This window comes from Ambystoma mexicanum, chromosome 7q, assembly GCF_040938575.1.
Source record: "Ambystoma mexicanum isolate Mex_15411 chromosome 7q, UKY_AmexF1_1, whole genome shotgun sequence".
In the NCBI taxonomy this organism is placed as follows: domain Eukaryota; kingdom Metazoa; phylum Chordata; class Amphibia; order Caudata; family Ambystomatidae; genus Ambystoma; species Ambystoma mexicanum.
The window spans coordinates 961,387,943-961,402,527 of NC_090941.1; the positions used below are offsets into that span (position 1 = coordinate 961,387,943).

The 14,585-nt window shown below is 41.8% G+C and overlaps 1 protein-coding gene across 5 annotated transcripts in view; it reads right to left on the reverse strand.

Annotated features, from left to right (window-relative positions):
* Positions 1–14,585, reverse strand: part of EMSY (EMSY transcriptional repressor, BRCA2 interacting) — a 698,405-nt gene that overhangs the window by 78,978 nt on the left and 604,842 nt on the right. For all 5 annotated transcript variants that reach the window (XM_069640042.1, XM_069640040.1, XM_069640041.1 and 2 more), the window contains one exon: positions 13,640–14,176. In XM_069640042.1, the coding sequence (XP_069496143.1) occupies positions 13,640–14,176 (537 nt within the window). The remainder of the gene's footprint in view (positions 1–13,639; positions 14,177–14,585) is intronic.

Below are 14,585 nucleotides of genomic sequence, written 5' to 3' on the forward strand. Positions count from 1 at the left end.
TGCCTTCTTCTTAGCCGCTGCCGAGACGACCGAGTCTGGCATGGGCTGGGCCCTGAGGCACAAGGGGGAGGCATCGGGGACTTAGTACTTCTTCTCGTACCTGTCCCTTTTGGCGGGTGTCGTGGCAGGGTTCTTGAGGACAGCAAGCCCCTCGTTCCAGATGTCGTTGAGTAAAGGCACTGTGAGGACCGTCTTCCTCTTAGCCTCTCGTCGTTGGTACAGAAACCCCTCCTTTTTTTGTTCTTCAGGGCAGAGCTGGAAGAGCTCGGATGTCCTGGTTATCATGGCGTGGAAAGAGCCAACCTCGTCGGCTGCGGACGCCCGCGAGGGGGGGGGGGGTGATGGGGTGAGAACGGGATGTCTGCTGTGTCATCACTGTCGTCGTCGTCGTCCGTCCCCGTCGCCGTATCCTCTCCCGACGAGGGGGATGAGGGGTCCACCGGCCTCGCGGGCATGAAGGGCGGAGAGGGGTGGACTCTCCTCCGCTTGTTCGGAGGGTTTCCCGATAGGCCTGGTTCTGAATCCTCCGTCGGGGTCCGGGGTAATCTCGTCCTTATCTCGGTACATAAGGATTGGATTGCCAACAAAATGGCCGCCGAGCTATCCTGGGGCTTGGGCAATGGCTGCGATGGACGGGATGGCCGCTCCACTGGGCCCTGTTCGTCGTCCTTGTTGCTATCTTCGATCACGTCAGCAGGGACCGTCCCCTGGGATCGAACCTTATCGAACCTCTCGTTGAGGTTTATGAACCTCTCGTTGAGGCCTATGGACCTTTCTTTGAGGCCCCTCTCGGTCTCCACCAGTTCCTCCTCAGAGGCTGATTCCGAGTCTGTAATGGCCACCGGCCCGCCCCCGCCTCTTTTTCAGCCGGGGGCTTCACGGGGGTCTTAGCGGTGGGCTGGAAAGAGGATTCCCTCCGCGGCGGCAGGGATACTCTGGGCCCAGAAGTCGTTTCCATTGGCGTAGTCTCAGCCGGCTCCGCCAGGGTCGCAGAGACCACTTCGGTAGAGCCCTTAGCCGGGTGGATCAAGGCCCTCACCACCTTAGGTGCGTCCTGGGCCTTCACCTTGGGGGGAGGGTCAACGCCTCGCTTCCCCTTCGAGATCGACCGGGTCCGCTCCAGCGGCCTACCCGGGTTCTCGGACTTCCTCTTCCCCGAACCAGAGCGCTGGCTCGTGGTCGAACGTGCCGGGAATGTAGCGCCCTGCTTGGCAACCGAAGAGCCCGACCTTTCGGCGCTCCCAGAGCCCGCAGTGCTTGGCCTTCTGTTGGGCCCCCGTCACCGTGGCGCCCTCAAAGGACTTAGAAGCCCGCTCAGACTTCTTCTTCGCCTTCTCACTTGCTGTGCCCTTCTCCAGCCAGGTGGCGAGGCGGGAACGACGATCTTGTTTGGTCCATTCCGAAAGGTTCTTGCAGAACGCACAGTCCTTCTCCACGTGCGTCTTGTCCCCATGGAGGCAGTAGAGACATCGCAAATGCTTGTCCTCCTTGAAAACGTTATATAATCCGCATCCAGGGCAGTTCCTGAACAGCTTCGATCCGGGCGTCGAGCTCCCTTTGTCCTGGGCCATGTCCGTTGAGGTAGGCCGCAGATCTTCCGGAATCCTCCAAAAAGTGTAAACTCGACGAAAACTTCACCCTTGAGGGGCGTAGAAGAATTCCGAAACGGGTCCCCGTTATCGGAAGTAGAAACGGTGGAGCTTGAGGCTCAATTAAACCGAAAAAATGAGAAAATCTCCTGAAAAAGCGTGAAAACGCAGTAGAAAACTCGAGAGCTAAACACGAGGACTCCCAACACTTGAGCGTGCGGTAAAAATCTGAGGATGGCTGCCAGAGGCAGGGCTTAGGGAGAGGGCAGTCATTGGCTGGGGGCAGTATGACCCAGAAATCAGTGATTGGTTACTACTAAGAAAGACAGATCAGAAACGAAACTGATACTGATTTTTTCTTTACCGAGGATTCCCAGCCTGACGACGGGGAATATTCATGAGCATGTGAATCCATGCCAGACCCCATGCTGGAGAAATAGGTTTGACACAAAGATGGACTATCTTCTTTGGACATACAGACAGACTCCTTAGATTATTTTTTGACACAGGGTAACCCCCCTTATTATCAGGGATAGTTAGGTTTTCTCCAACCCTCACTGTCTTTATAAAGGTTTATAGCAATAAACATGCCACCATTGTGTTGATCTCTTTCTTCTGTACGCCTACACTGGATAGACTTCAATCAGTGGAAAAGCGTGCTGCAAGGGTTAGACATCCTTGAGGAACAGTCACCACTACTTTATGACAGCATAATCCGACTGCAGGGTAAAACTATTTTGTCACTTGAACAGGAATGTATTTACAACCTCCGAAACAATATTTATTCTCTCCCTTAATTTGGAGGGGAAGATAGATCCAAATTCTGCGACAGAACAGATAAGCTCTTTTCTCCTTTTGTAATCATCATCATCCTCATCTGGAAACATCACATTGCCCAAAAATATCAGCTCATCAATACAAAAATTATAAGCTATTAAAACAATATAAAAGCTAAAAACAGATTGCAACATATTTTTAAAAACTCATATACAAGAACAGAATAGTTAAAACGCTTAATAAGATATTAAACATGAAATAGCTGATAGATATCAATTTACAATGTTTTGGGAAAATACAATCCCAAAAATGTGTCACTCAAAATACTCGTAAAGGGGTATCAAAACTTTTGAAGAAGATTATAGCTTCTATTGTATATTGCATTCTTTCAAATCTTAAAATCGGAAGAGTGATTTTGTCCTAAAGTGTTTATTAAAAGGGCATAAAATAACAAAATGGGTTACTGTCCAGTAACAGTAAGATAGATTGGGCAACAATCAGACTTATCTGGATAACACCGCACTGTGTTATAGGCCATGGCTAAAAGGTTCAGTCAGAATTTTAAAAATAATCAAACTTTAGATGCATTTAGTATCCAACTAAGATTCTTTTCAGAATCTGGTAATCCATAAAGTCAAGTTCATAAGGCGACACATTAAAAAAATGGCACATTGTCCATTCTTCCTGGGTTGCTCTCACTGCCTAATATTCTTTCCTAGTAGATTCTGCATCACTGTGCCAGAGATTTCCAGATCTTCTAAAAAGAGATATAACATTATGCAGCACCCCCACATTTGGCCATCACCATTTGATGACATACACCAAAATGGCCTTCCTCCAAAGCAACAGATCTTCCAAGTCGTGAATACGGAACCACAATGATAAAAGTCTAAACTGCGCTCCATAGGTAAGAGAACATACAACTATCTCCACATAGACTGCAACAGTTGGAATATTTTTAGGTAAGTTTAAAAACGCATCTTTCTTCTTTCTTCCAGAGTAAAGCATGAAAGAGGTACCCAAAGCTCGGCACCATAAAGGGCCAGATAGCATGCTTGGACCTTATAAACATTTAAAACAGGTGAAATAGCCATAGCTGTGGTTCTATATACAAATGAGTGGATAGCTGCAGCTCTTTGGGCAAATAGTGGCCTACGATGCACATCGTGAGAAGACCACTTTCTGTTGGACATTAACCTTATCCCAAAGTAGTTGAAAGCTGTAATAGACATTTTACAGTTCTAGATTTGTAGCAGGCCACCACAACTGATTTAGTGGTGATGACGAACAATGAACGATCTAAACAAAAATGATATAAGGCTTGGAATAGCTTTCTTATTAGTCTCAGGAGGATAGCTCAGGGGCAAAGCGCTCGCCTTGGAAGCAAGACAATGCCGAGCAACACAAGTTTGATCCCTGGGTCCACACTTCGAAACCTCTGGGTATTAAGCGCTTATATATAACCAATTATAACTATGCCCATAGGTGTTTTATAAAGACAAACACTGTCAGCGTATCATAAAATTCCAATTTTCCTATCTCCAATTAATGAGGTGTCAGTCTAGCTCCCTTATAATGTCAGCAAGGTTATTAATATACAGTAAAAAGAAAAAGAAAAAAAAAAAGGAAAGGGGGCAAATACGTACCCTTATCGAACTTCTGACTTTACTTCAAATGAAGCTGTACATTCCCCTCCCTGACCACATCTCAATCTGGCACAATTGTCATAATACATTCTGGCAGTTGTGCAAACCAAATCAGCTGGTGCATCCATTTCCTGAAGCACTGCCCACAGTTTCCTATCATTAATACTATCAAAAGCAGTCTTGCAATTAAAATAAATATAAACACATCTTGCTTTATCGCACATTTTTGTAATAGGGCAGTGATGAAGAACACTTGCTCAACTGTTTCCAGACTACTCCGAAAGCTGCCGTGTAAATCGATTATTATGCTATTGTGTGCAGCCCAATCTTCAAAGCTGAACAGGATAGCCTTACAATAGACTATGGCCATACTGTCAAGGAGTGGTATAGGGTAATAGTTTTTCAGGAGTGAGTAATCCCCTTTTTATGTATAGGCACTATCTCCACCCCAAGACAGCCAACTAGTTGGGACATTTCTCTGACTATTTATAGTATTAAAACAGGATTTTAAGACTGGATGTCCTACTCTCAGAGGACATGGCTCTTCTAATCTCCAGTTCAGAAAATACTAACAGAGATTCGGCTTAGAGAAAAACTGATGTTGGTTCTTTATTTGTATCATCCCTATCTTTTCCATAAATACTTACAAAGTGTGATACCCATCAATTTCAAGGAATATTGTATGTAGCCTTAGAGTAGCCCAGAGCATTCATATCTCTGGAAATTAAGCACCAGAATGCTTACAAATCATTAGACTCTGAGGCTACTAGTAGTGCTGACAAAATGTTTACCTCTGTCAATTGTTTGGTCTTCATTTTTTAAATTTACAACATAGTATTTGTATGTTGTATGACTCCCATGGTAGTTTTATTTTTCAAAGCCACATTTTATCTTCTTTTTACCCGTTTACAATTGTTATTATACCAACAATGTTGCTCTCTGTATCTTATCTTATGTGAACTACCTTTGCTAGTCACATAAGGAGTGACTACCTGGCTACATTCTGTATCTATAGCATCTATATTAGCAATTTTTGAAATCAGAACAAGCTGGAGTAGTTCCAATGCTGGTATTAGCTTGCTGTACATCTTTGGAGCTTGTTTTTCCAAAACAATATTTTCCTGTTTAATACTTCTTCTAGATGATGTAAAATATCTGTGCTAACAAAATCTTTCTCTAACAATATGTTTTAACTGGTAAATAGACATACCATTAGGTCAATAACACTGGGTCATGGTACCTCTATTCTCCGGCTCACCATTACATTCTCTGCAAAGCACCAATTATCAACATCAATAAGAAGTAATATGTATGTGGGTCCTTGACAGAATGTAGACTTTGCTGAGCGGTCCTTCGGCAATGGACTGTTTACCTCACACATACCAATCTTTACGATCATCTGAATTTAGGCAAGGGAAATACATGATGTACGCAGAAGAAAAAGTTATTTGTAAATGCAGTTCTTAATGGACTAAATACATTATCATAGATCGCCCCCTCACCCACCACGTGAGAGATCTGGAAATATTTTTATAGCAAGACAATTCTTAATTTTAGCCAATAAAATACATTTTTGAAAGCCAATCTAGCTTTCTTTTAAGTTGTTTTTCAAACAAAAATTAACAATTTGCCTCCAGAATGCACAATAAGATGCTTTAATGAAGAAAAAAAACAATGGTTATTGATTAGAATTGAGAAAAGAGGTGAAAAGCCTCTGTTAATGTTTACAGAATGGGTAAGAGAATATCCTACACTATTTCTCCACCTTGTTCCCTCTATCCAGTGACAAAGAAGCAAGAAGGCACACTGTTTATACATTTAATGAACATACCTATAACTGGGAACTAGGGTTACAAGCCAGTGACTACTATTTTCATCATTGGATGTTCATTATTATTAATAAATATCGAAGAGAATAGCTAGGCCATCCAAACCAAAAGATTGGAGAGGGGGCAAAAAAGACGAGACACTGATGAGAGAAAAGAAACATCAATAAAGAGAGAATTAACTGAACAGGTTTGGTAGGGATGCCTGACCCACTTGGGCACCTGCTTCAAGGCAGTAGTGAGGTGCATATACATATGGAATAAATCCTTGGCCTTACACATTTCAGTTATAGGAACAGTATTGAGCTGCAATGCTACTTTTCCTCTTGTTGAGTGGGCAAAAGTTCTACCCGGAAGGAATGGGTTATCCTTCTGATAAAAAAAGGTAATGAATGAAACAATCCATCTAGCTACAGCATGCACAACACCCAGGAAACCTGGATTTGTAGTACTGCAGTTTGTAAAACATTGTCCTGTCAAAATAGCACCTAATGGGCCATCTTTACATCTAAAGTAAAGGGACCTTCCAGCTGGAGAAGAAGGGTGGGCAAAGAAAGACAGCAATTAAATAGTCTGATTAATATGGAGCTCAAATGATTTGGAGAAAGAAAGAATTGTGTGTTCTAAAGGACCCTGTTATTGCAAAAGATTCATGCAAGGTCCCTTGACGCAAAGAACATGGGTCTCACTACTTCTCCTCATAGATATGTTTTCCAAGAAAGGCATCTTCAAAGTAAAGTGCTGCAAATAAGTTGTATGCATTGGTTCAAAAGGAGGAGGGCACCCATTCATTTGAAGAGAACCATAATCAATACCCAGGAGGGCAAAGAACCTGTGGGGTACATTTACATGTGTCCTTACACAGATTCATGAAAAGGTATTCCTTAGGGGGAGCCTTCTGAAAATGTTGGTGGCTGTTAAATATACATTTCTGGAGGAGAATGGCAAGTTAGTTGTTACCAAATGAAGAGTATTTTATTTATATTACGTATATACAGTTTACAAATAAAACCTTTATTAGAGGATGATGTTGCATTTGCTAGTTGGTCTAGGTACCACAGGTACAGCTTCTTCTACTTGAAGATGTACAAAGATCCAGTGGACCTCAACAAGACCACAAGCCAGGAGTTGGCAGATGGCACAAGTGCCTGAGGAGGCATTTTGCCTTTGAAACAGAAAACTTGCCAGAAGTCCAATTTCTGTGACCACTAGTCCTAGAGGCACTCTCAGAGAGGTACACCAAGGAAAATGAGCAAGGGGAACAATGTGAAAGCATGATCATATGACCATGACATCAGTCTTCCTGAGAGAGGGAACCCAGTTACTACTCCAAAGGGTTTTCGTATGCTGTAAACCGACCAATCCTAAAAACTGATCGGTGCAGAGATTTATTTTGGAATGTTCCCTTGAAGTCCCAATCTTGCAATAAAGATTTCCATTTTCATAAAGTACTATTTGCTTTTCTCGAACGAGTCTACTTTGATCAGCCAATCATTTGGATACTAGTACACAAATATCTTCTTGACCTTGCTGAGATGGCACAGCAACACACTTCAAAACCCCTCTAATAATGGACTTGAGGCCAAATGGAAATACGTATTACTAGTAATGGCACTGATTCAACATAAATCTTGGGGAATCTCCAATGTTTCCTGGCAATGGGAATGTGGAAGTATGCATCCTGGATATCTATAAAGCACATCAAGCCATTTATCAAAAGACTTAGAAAGACCTGAACTACTACTGTACCTATTTGTTCGCTGTCTAGAGTCACAGTATTGGCTTGATTTGGTCTGTACTTTTCTTTTCTTTCCCACCAGAGTGTAGACATAATAAATGCCTTTTCCCCGTTTCTTTATACATTTCCTTTTTGAAGAAGAAACATTACCTCTTGACCAGCCTGTCCTCATGATAAGGGACCACCTGTTTCTAGGTTCAATGAAGGAGAGGATACAGAGGTGAGGGGGTATAGGGGGGTGTGACGATAAAATGAAGCATGTAGCCGATGAAGCATGTAGCCAGTTTGTTTTTATAATTATGCAGCACCCAATTGTCCTTCGTCACTTCCTGCCATTATTGTAAATGGGAAGCAACCTCAACCCTCTGACTTGGGTGCTCAGAGGAGAAGTTAGGGGAAATAACTTTTTTAGTGTGGGAGATGGTTTCTACTTGGTGCTGCTGGACCCTGGGTTCCTCTATATCAGTTTGGACAGGAACTGGAGTCTATGCTGGTACTGATATGACTTTTGTTAGCATTGGTTCCCATTAGATGTTTGCTTCTGTGGGTGAAATCTCATGGGGGAGGGCTGTGTGCTCTAATCCAACTGGATTCAAGGTCTCTGCCTCATCTTAAATCTGATTGATTTAGCCATCCTCTTGCAAACCAAATAAGGAGTTCCCGACGAATGGCACGACTGGGCATCTGCTTTCAGCGTGGTGTGATGGAATCAAGGCGGCCAATTACCAATCCATGGCAATAATTGATACTATATAGATCAGCTACGACCTTAGACACTCTGATGGTGTGATCTGATGCTAGTTACTTCAGAACCTCTAGAAAGTCATACCTTTGCTAAAAGATAAAAGCGGGAAATCTGCAAACTTCTGCGCAGAATCCATAAAGGTCTGTTGTAGCTCCCTAGTGACGCAGAAGAGTTGGCCATAAAGAAGGTGGTAACGACTATTCCAGAGATCCTTCTACACACAGACTCCAGCCTTCTAATTTTTCTGGAGAGAAAGGATGTAGGCAAAGGATATCTAATTTTTACTGCTGCCTCGATCAAGTAATAAGCTGCAGGATACTTCCTCAAAAAGTGAAACTAGCTGTGGAGTGCAATACCTTTGGTCCCACTTTGACATATGCAGCATGAATTCCAGACCAAAAGGGTATTGATTATGGTTCTCTTCAAACAAATGGGTGCCCTCCTCCTTTTAAACCAATGCATACAGCTTATTTGCGGCTCTTTACTTGGAAGATGCCTTTCTTGGAAAACATGGTGTCTATGAGGAGAAGTAGTGTTCTTTGCGTCAAGGAGTATGAGTGATTATTCCCTTAGGTTTCTCACAGTGGATATAAAAAAGTGGATATAAAAGGATGATAAAACAATCTAAAAAAGGTATTATGCGAAGCGAATATCATCAAGCCCCAACAGCAGTAAGGAACGGTTTAAACTGCTAGATGAGTTACACTCTGCACAATCTGCTGGATCTTCTCCTTCGCCCTCTCAATGCTTTTGCGATGCGTTGGCTGGCTTTTATTAGTCAAACATTATGAATAACAGAGCCCAACTGCTGTTTTCATCCACAGCAAGTAAACAGGATGTATTCATTACAACCAATCCGAGAATTATTATAATTGTTCTTTTTTATCTCAGATAATATATATAATTTTATCAATTAATCTCTGTCTTCAGGATTTGTACCTAGCTCACTAAAGATGACTGTGATAACACTTCATTAAAAAGCCAACATTGGGTTCTTCCTGTCCAGCAAATGACAGACCTACCTCAAAGTTACTTAATGTTGCTTAGCTGAAGTTATCTCTCAAATTCAGATTTTGGCTGAAGATAATGAGTGGCTCCATGAAACACAAGCTGGTTTTCGCACTGGCTACAATATATTATCAGCAGTTACGCAGCCTTCAACAATCTAAAGGGTTGGATCGACTTAGAAGAAACATGGGTGGTAATTTTGTTTGATTTTTCCACAGCCTTTGACACCATGGACTATTACATCCTGCTGTGCCGTCTATATAGAATGGGTCTATTAGAAATACCCTGGAACTCGGTCAAATCGAAAGTGGCTGACTGGATCCTACAGATATCACTCCCGCCTTTTCAGCCCTCTAGATTTATAACTTGTGGACTGCCCCAGGGCTCAACCCTGAGCCACTTCTTTTTAATTTGTATTTGAAGCTCTGGCATATGTTATCCATGCTGTTGGGAGACAGTTTTATATGTATACGGATGATAACCAACTCATCCTGTGACCAAAATCCAATCAAGAGTATTAAATCATGCATTGAGCAAGTGGGTCTATGGATGTTCTTAAATCGTCTGCAATAAACTGAAGTTATGATCTGTTAAAACAGCCTAATGCATGCATCTCTGAGAGCAATTGAGAGCACGAGGTTCTGGCCAAACTCTCTGGGTCCCTGTCCTTCACCTGTAACATTGGTACGTAATCTGGGTGTCTGACTCAGCACTGATTTTACTTTTTAAAACACAAATCAATTCACTTACGAGAAGCTGCTTTTTTCAGCTGAAGTCGATCACTTCACCTTTCCAGCAAGAATTCAACTAATGAATGCTTTCATCTCAAATTGCTTGGATTACTGCATTACTATATATCTTGGCCTGCCAAAGAAAAAACTTTTTAAATTGCAATTAATTCAGAATGCCACAGCCAGTCTTCTTTTTCATTTGATCAGACAGGCTCACGTTTCCTCTGTCCTTGAAGACTTGCGCTAGTTAGAATTCAAGGCACTTTGTATGGTACATAAAGCTTTTTATCATTAAGGTCCGGCCTTTATTCATAATCACTTGGTGCGTTAAGACTCATTGCAGACAATTATGATCCTGCCAATTTGCTCAAAGTGCAGAGGTTCAAATACCAGCACTGGGGGGGCCAATCCGTTAGCTGTTTGGCTTAGGGGAGTGATGGTCTCAGCCTCCAGGGCCTGACCCTCATTCCCCTTGAGGCACGACTTCAATAGTGCTTATATTCCTGGGGGTAAGTGGAGTGAAACTATTTTTATCTTTAGCCCATTGTGCGATTCATGATTTCAGTGTCCAGCCCAGCAGACCCATGCTCCCAACCAGTTACAATAGTGTCTAGTGATTTCACTGCCAATTTTAGAAGGTTGTCACATGATCACGAGCTATACTGACTGCACAGGGTTGTTTAATCCTGCAGCTGGTGAAGGGTACTGCCTAAGGGTGATGCCTTTTGCTGCCTTACCCAAGACCTGCTATTTCACCATCTATACCTAAAAAGGCCGGCTCGTTAATGAGGTAAGAGAAGTTACCCTGAAAAAGATGATGGCACTACTTCAAAAGTCCTTAAGTCAGGGGGCCTATCGCGAATTGTGCAATGTGTCCATTGCTCATGGGAGGGGTCAAATGTGATATCTGCCACTGGTGGGGTTAAATGTGATTTTTTTTTCCCCTGTGAAGTCATATGGGATGCTACTTCTGGGTGGAGAACTATGCAACATTGTCCACTAGGTGGGATGAAATGTGGACAGTGATGGTAGCTCCTTGGTGGGATCATTTGTCCTCCCACCTTCGCTTGGGGTGGTGTGAGGGGCAGGGTTATATGTTCTATTTGTTACTGGATAGTTTTATGGCTATTTGCTTCTGGGTGTGATTAAATGGATGCCAAATGTGATGCTCGCATTGAGATATTTGCTGCTGGATCATCTGTGGCATCTGCTCTGGTGTGGGTCAATTGTGAAATTTCCTCTATAAGGGCAATGCATAGAATGGGTACATTGTGATGGTTGCACAGTGATACTCCCTGTGATACCATAAGTGCCTTTTAGCATTTTGAATCGATGTCTATACAAGACTGCTAAGCATTCTACTTTTCACTACGTACTAGGCACAATAACAAATCTACTCACATGGCATTTGAAAACCAACTAGAAGCCCCCTATGAATACGCACCAACAGTATCATAATTCTACACCTCTGCCACCAGCATGCAAAACAGTCCATTCCATCTACTCGCTCTAGTGGCCCATCCAGATCCTTTTGGGTTACACATACTTCAAGTGCACTCATAACAAATCACCTGAACACAATAGTAAGGCAATCTTGCATTGTTCCTTTTATCCCTATCACCAAACGCAACCAGCTATGCTTGCAAATGCCAGAGTACCAAGAAACCATGGTAAAGGCAGCAGCGGGGCATAAAACACCCAATAACTTAACGTTCACTTGCAATGAAAAGAACATATCCATCATAAATATCATTACAGAAGTTCAGAACAGCCATTCATTTTTTTAAGTGGCCCTACTTGTTCTTCAGATTCTTTATCTTTTGAAGCATTGCCCGAGCACAGGAATTCAAGTAAATTGCAGTGGCTGAAGAGCTAATTCTCTTGCAAATTATGCCTATGCTCAAGCATCCGACTTAAGGAAGAGCAGCTTTGAAAAAGAGTACATCAGCAGGCTATATGTTTCTCTCTATACTTCCTGCAAGGCAACATCACTCAAGAATCCTACTGCAGCTTGTGGAATGCCCCAAGGAGGGAGCTTGTTTGCACCATCACAACCTGTAATGCTAGAAACTATGTATTAAAATAGAAAAGTTACTTTTATGAAGTTGGCAGGGATGCACAAAATGTTTCCTCTGCAAATTCCTAAACTTTTTTTAACAATTGTAGTTGTGCGGTTGAAGCGCCCATGTCCTTCCTCAATGCTCAGATACTTTTACCACAGAGGAATAGGAACATACTTGAAGTGCCAGAAAGCAAGTAGGACACAATAAATCGGGAGGTAAAATACTATGAAACAGGTCCAGTGTTACTTAATACAAGTAATGTTTCTTTAAAAGGGAAACAATTTCCTGTGTACATTCTTTAACTTGAAGCATTTTCCCCAGCACTGTCCAAAACATTTCTAAGCAAATTCCTCTGATATTACACATAAAAAGAATTTGCTTGCAATCAATGTGCACAAATTATGTTGTTTTAACAAGGTTCTAGCATGTTCCCTGAAAAAAGAAATCTTTAAGCATGTTATTCTCGGAAGGATGGCATGATGAAGAATCTATTATTTTTCACCTATGCACCGCTTGACTCATTTAAGAACAAAATGTGGTATTCTGTATTTCGGCTATTTCAATTATGCATCATAGAAGGGAGATGTTAGTTCCTCTTTTAGAACAACAGCTTCCGAAGTAAAGTGTTAAACATCTCCCATAATACCAAAACCATAGCAATTTTCCCTTCTCCTTATATTTGAATGTATCTTTTCAAGACAGAGCTTTGATACCCTCTTAAATAATAAGCACTCTGAAAAGACACAATTTAAACATGGAAAGAAAGTTGAGAAATATGCTACTTGATATACAGGTGTCAATCCTAGGTGGGTAACTACCCTAAAGTGGGCCGACCAGGTCAATATATTACTAACTGAAACAGGTGTTGACCAAAATATATGGAATTGGAAACATTTTCTCAAAAGAATGCAGCAACAGTACATTGAAGAAAAAAAACTGATAGGGTGCTTGTCTTTTGCAATTTCTAGGAAGCTGTTCCTATAAGAACAGACAGCTCAAATTCCATTTTAAAGCATTTCTCTGAGCTTGATAAAAAACTTGAATAGCTGTTTCCTCTTGAATGTATAGGACGAGGACCAGACATACAGGAACCACTCACTTAACCTAGAGAAAAAGTGGACTTTAAATGCTGGTCCAGAAAGACTGCCAGTGCCAACCAATCCCTTCTCCATTTATAAGGTAGATCTTATTATGGTCGGTTATTTTTCCTGCACTCCAACTTTCACTACAAACAAGCCAACTTGGACACATCTTGTTTACAGCTTCAAATATATAATAAACACACTAATGAACATTGTACATGCCATGTATAATCCTGTACACAAATATATAGAAATTGCTTTTGTAATTTCAAATGTAAGCTTATTGGGTGCTTTTGAGTTACATGGAACAAACACTATTTAAAAAAAGAAATCACACATTTAAAAAAAAAAACAAGAAATCACACAACGAAGATTATATTAGTTTAAATTACAAGAAATCAATTAAGAAAGATGAGATACCAAGGTTTGGTTACCTGACTTAGTTGTTTATCAGGTGAAGCAGATACTTGCACTTGAGTCTGTGTGGGCTGGGATTGGACATACATTTTCTGTGGAGTTGGCACCTGCTGCAATTTTGGGAGATGCTGTGTTGTTTTGACAGCCAATACCTGCACTACAGTCTGCTGTGGCTGTGTCACCATTGAAGAAACGTGCTGCCTCTCTTTGACAAGTAGATGTTGCGTATGCTGCTGTGCATGATCCTGTGGAAGTGGGCTAAATTTCTGCTGCCGAATGGAAAACTGTGCTGTTTGTTGGATCTTATGCTGGAACTGGTCTGGGTGAAGTTGTATGATCTGCTTTTGTTTAGTTTGTAAAGACTGCACAGTTTTAAGTTGCAGATGTGTTCCTTCCTGATGCACATGGAGGTGCTTCTGATGTCTTTGGGCCTGAGTAAGTGCAGATCTGTAAAACAAGCCTGTCTGTGGGTCCAAAGTGTCCATCTCTTCCACTTCGCCCTCCTCTGTAACGTCTTCACTGTGTTTGGTAAAAGCAGTGTGACTACTTAAAGCCTGAAAAGACAAAAACACATAAAACCGTTGAAAGATTTGTATAAATCAGAAAAGCTACACTTAAATTCCCTGTTCACTTGACAATATAACCTAGCAACTACTTCATGTTGCTCATAAGAGGACATTCTCAACATACAACAATAAATGCAAGCCACTAAATGAAGTAGTGAACATAGGATGTTATCTTGTTACTTGCATTCCTAGGATCTACCTATAGTTCCCAACTAAATGGAAAAGAAAATTGCTTCATTAAGCACAAAGTACACATTTCCGTGATGCTAGTGGTACACACATTCCCCCTGCATGCATCCCCAAAAACCTTACTTTGCAAGGCACCACTCGCTCCCCCTTACTTTGTAGCCATTCAGGTACAGCTTTTCTTTAAGTAGAGTTGTAGATGGTAGGGTGT